The sequence below is a fragment of the Corvus brachyrhynchos genome, unplaced genomic scaffold (genome assembly GCF_000691975.1).
Source record: "Corvus brachyrhynchos isolate BGI_N302 unplaced genomic scaffold, ASM69197v1 scaffold66, whole genome shotgun sequence".
NCBI lineage: Eukaryota > Metazoa > Chordata > Aves > Passeriformes > Corvidae > Corvus > Corvus brachyrhynchos.
In genome coordinates, this window is record NW_008238440.1 from 3472854 (window position 1) to 3476449 (window position 3596).

Consider the following 3596-nt stretch of genomic DNA (forward strand, 5'->3'; position numbering starts at 1 on the left):
CAATTCATTGCTAATTTGTGTGATTTTGTACCTTGTTTAAAAGCAGCACAAGTAATTTTTCCCGAGATGAGGATGTTCTCCATCTCATCTAAGCGCTGACTGTGATTAATCACAGATCTGGTAAAAGCATCATTCCTTTTTTGCAGCTGGAAGGAGGGATTCAGCAGAGGCAGTGATGTTTCTCCATGCAGAACACAGATGTGAGAAGGGCAGGTCCCACCTGCACGACTGTCCTGACGCTCAGAGCACCTTATGGCTTTTGCTTCCTTGGGGCAGAGAATGGGAAAACACTGATATTTTTTCCTAAATGTGATCCACAGTTTGGCTTTCTCTCTAAGTTCTGAGACTTCAGTTATCTGAGTTTTACATTTTCCTTCACCTGTGCTGCCTTAGCAAATAGGGGGAGCAGGAGCAGCAGCAGCAGCAAGGCTGGAGCAGGAGAACACGGGCGCTTTCCCTGTCCTGCAGGAATTGCTTTGGCTGCTCTGTATCTTTAAGGGGCTGACCCTATCCCACGGGGAGCCGGTATAAAGGCAGGTAGGCAGCAGTGCCCTGCTCAGGGAGCTGGAGCCAAGCAGGGGCAGCTCCCAAAATGACTGGCCACCACAGTTGGGGATATGGGCAGGCTGACGGTAGGTTATGGCATTTCCGTGCTGCATCTCTCTGTCTTCCCCCACTCGTTTTCTTTCTAGAGCTGTTGCCTGAGCCCTGCAGAGCTGCCTGCATTTTGATGTCTGCAAGAATCAAGTATATACAGCAGGTAATTAATTACTTTATTGATAATCAATAGCACCCAGAAAGTGGCACCAAAAGATGCACAAGTTTACATCTGCTGCCTTTCAGTGTTGCAATCAACATTCCTAAGCTGAGGGAAGCAGTTTGAGTGGCTTGGGTTTTTTTTCAGACTGCAGATATTATAGATGGGTCCCTTTCCAAAATGCTGTTATAAAAAAAGATTACCTGTGTCTCTCTCCAAAAGCAATTCTGTTAAGCAAAGAAGATTTAGTAGAGCAGTAATAGATCTCCTGATTCTGTGTGGCTGCTGAAATGTGATATTTAGGCTTTCATAAAAGTGAATAAAATAAGCTATATGTTATGTATGTCTGGTACATCGATAAATTGTACAGATCAGTATCAGATCTCTTACAGAACAACTTATGCTTTCTGATTTGACAGTTTTTAATTTAGTCCTCCTCCTTTGCTTCCCACCTCCAAGGATGTGTGTCACAGCGTGAGGGGGGATGTGGAGCTCCTCAGAGATTGCCACAGTAGTGGTTTATAGTGCCTGTATCCTTTACAGAGAGGATGGATGAGTGGCTGATGCTGGCCAATAAGACAATTGCATAACTTCCAGGAGTCTGTCTCTTTACAGCAATTATTTTAGCTGCTGAGTGTCCAACAAGAGTCTTTTGTATAACCTTCAGGGGCCAGTCTCTTTCTTAACAGTAATTACTTTAGTTTCTGTGAGTCTAAAAGCCAATCTGAATACCAAGTGAGGCTGGTTAGTGCTAGTAGGTAATGTCATGTGTTTGTGCTTGTAGGTAGTAGTAATAAAGCAATGTATACTCTTATGAAGCTTGTGAGAGCCAAATGATGTGGCCTTAGCTTGCGTAACAGCACTTAATTCCTAAATCTGCTTTGCAGGCAAGCTGAGAAAAGATATTATTTTATAAGCTTAGCTTTGCAAAAAATGTCAAAGCCAAGTAAGAGTGTAATAGATCACTGTTTTGTTATGTAAACTCATGGAGGCTAAATACCTATGATTGATTTTAAAAAAGCTTCCCCTTGTGAAAGTATGTGAGAATGCTACAATTAAAAATGTGCTTCTTGAGAATCCCGAAGTACAATTGTTACTGTTACACTTTATGAACAGAAGCAGCAGAGGAATTTAATTGCTGCTTTCACTACCATAGAAAATGAGCCATAAGAAAAAGGAATTCTTTGATATGCATAAGCTTTTGTTATCTCAAATGGCTTAAGAATGTTCCAGCTCTGGCAGCAGATTTGTGCTATTAAATTGGTCTTTCTCCCTGCTCTATTGAGGTCAGGAAGTCCCAAAGTGTTAATTATCATCCTGTACCCTTCACTCAGGTTAGAGAGATACCATAACGGGCACGAGTGAAGAATGGAGCTGTCTCAAAGATTTACTGCAGTCATAAAATGATTTTAAAAATAACTTCATAGTCAGTAGCTAAGAGATTGAGTCATCTGTATCTAATTTGAATTGCTGGAGCTTTTACACTGTCTTTCCCAGGGAGAATTAAATGCTGTTTCCTTGGAGGAGTGTGTTTGTGCATGCAAGTGTTTACACCTGTACCCACCTTGGAACACCTTAGCAAGGTGACTGCAGCCTCTGCAGAGACAGAGTGGCACAAGTAACTGGGGGTACAGCAGTCTGTTGATGTGCCATGATCTCCTCAGTGTGTTTGTACAAGGTTTATGAATCCCCATCTTGTTGCAACCTGCTTTGTGCTAATAAAAACACACCAGCCTAGAATATAAATGAATTTCTCACATTCCAAACATTCGAGTCACTCTTGCTGAGCAAGCTTTATTTCAAGCCTCATGAAAACCCATAATGACCATTTTGTGTATGGTAGGAAGGGAATAATGATGCTTTCCTTTGTTTGCTTTTGAAGGACCTTCCGAGTGGCACAAAGCTTACCCCATTGCCCAGGGGAACCGCCAGTCCCCCATTGACATCGTCTCTGCAAGAGCAGTCTATGACCCCAACCTGAAGCCCCTTGTCATCTCCTATGAGTCCTGTACCTCTCTCAGCATCTCCAACACTGGCCACTCTGTTATGGTGGAGTTTGAAGACACTGATGACAGGACAGGTGAGACTAACACAGCTAGCTAGCTCAGAACAGCAGTTTGTGACTTAGTGGGGGAGATAAAATTAAGTACATTCTGTACAGTGTAACTTCTATGATGTATAATTTCAGTTTAGAATGAGGCATGTGACTGGAGCCATTTATATTTTTATCTTCACTTTGAGCCTCTCTAGCAATGCAATATCACAGATCAATGTAGTGTTTCTTCATTAGGAAAAGCTCTTGCATCAGGAAAATCAGAAGTTTGTTTGCAGTGCTTTTCTTTTAGATGAGAATTGAAGTTTGCTGGGCATCTCTCCAGCACCGCCAGACCCCATCCAGCACCCAGAGTACGGATGTAAGCTCCTCAGTGCCCTGGTTCGTGATCACCTAAATCAAAGATGCCAACTCGCGTGCCAGCTGTGGCTCAGTGCCCAGCTCCCATCCACAGGGAAGGGAAGAGGATTAGAAGAGATGGGTCATGCAGAACAGTCATCATAATCATACTCACTGCACCAAGCTGTACCTGGACTGGTCACTGTTGCCTTGCATTTTCTTTCCTCCCTGACTTGTAGAAGTTTGGTTTCTTCAGGAATTATAAAATCTTCAGCTAATTCTGGGTTCTGAGTTGGTAGCGGCCAACTTTCGATGTTGGACTGTCTGCAGTTGTACATTTTTCTTGTCTCAGCTCTTGGCAGAGGATGTAAATTCTTTTAAGCGATTGATTATTTCTTCTGTTAGGTCTGTTTCCATGGTAGATTGTGCCCTTACATCTGGAAAGAG

General features: G+C 42.8%; 1 protein-coding gene across 1 annotated transcript in view; it reads left to right on the forward strand.

Moving 5' to 3' along the window:
* The first annotated feature begins 555 nt into the window (after positions 1–555).
* CA7 (carbonic anhydrase 7) overlaps positions 556–3596 on the forward strand; it is a 9735-nt gene continuing 6694 nt past the window's right edge. Inside the window, exons 1-2 of the mRNA XM_008635493.2 lie at positions 556–632; positions 2640–2837. Coding sequence (XP_008633715.1) covers positions 593–632; positions 2640–2837 — 238 coding nt within the window. The 5' untranslated portion in view covers positions 556–592. The remainder of the gene's footprint in view (positions 633–2639; positions 2838–3596) is intronic.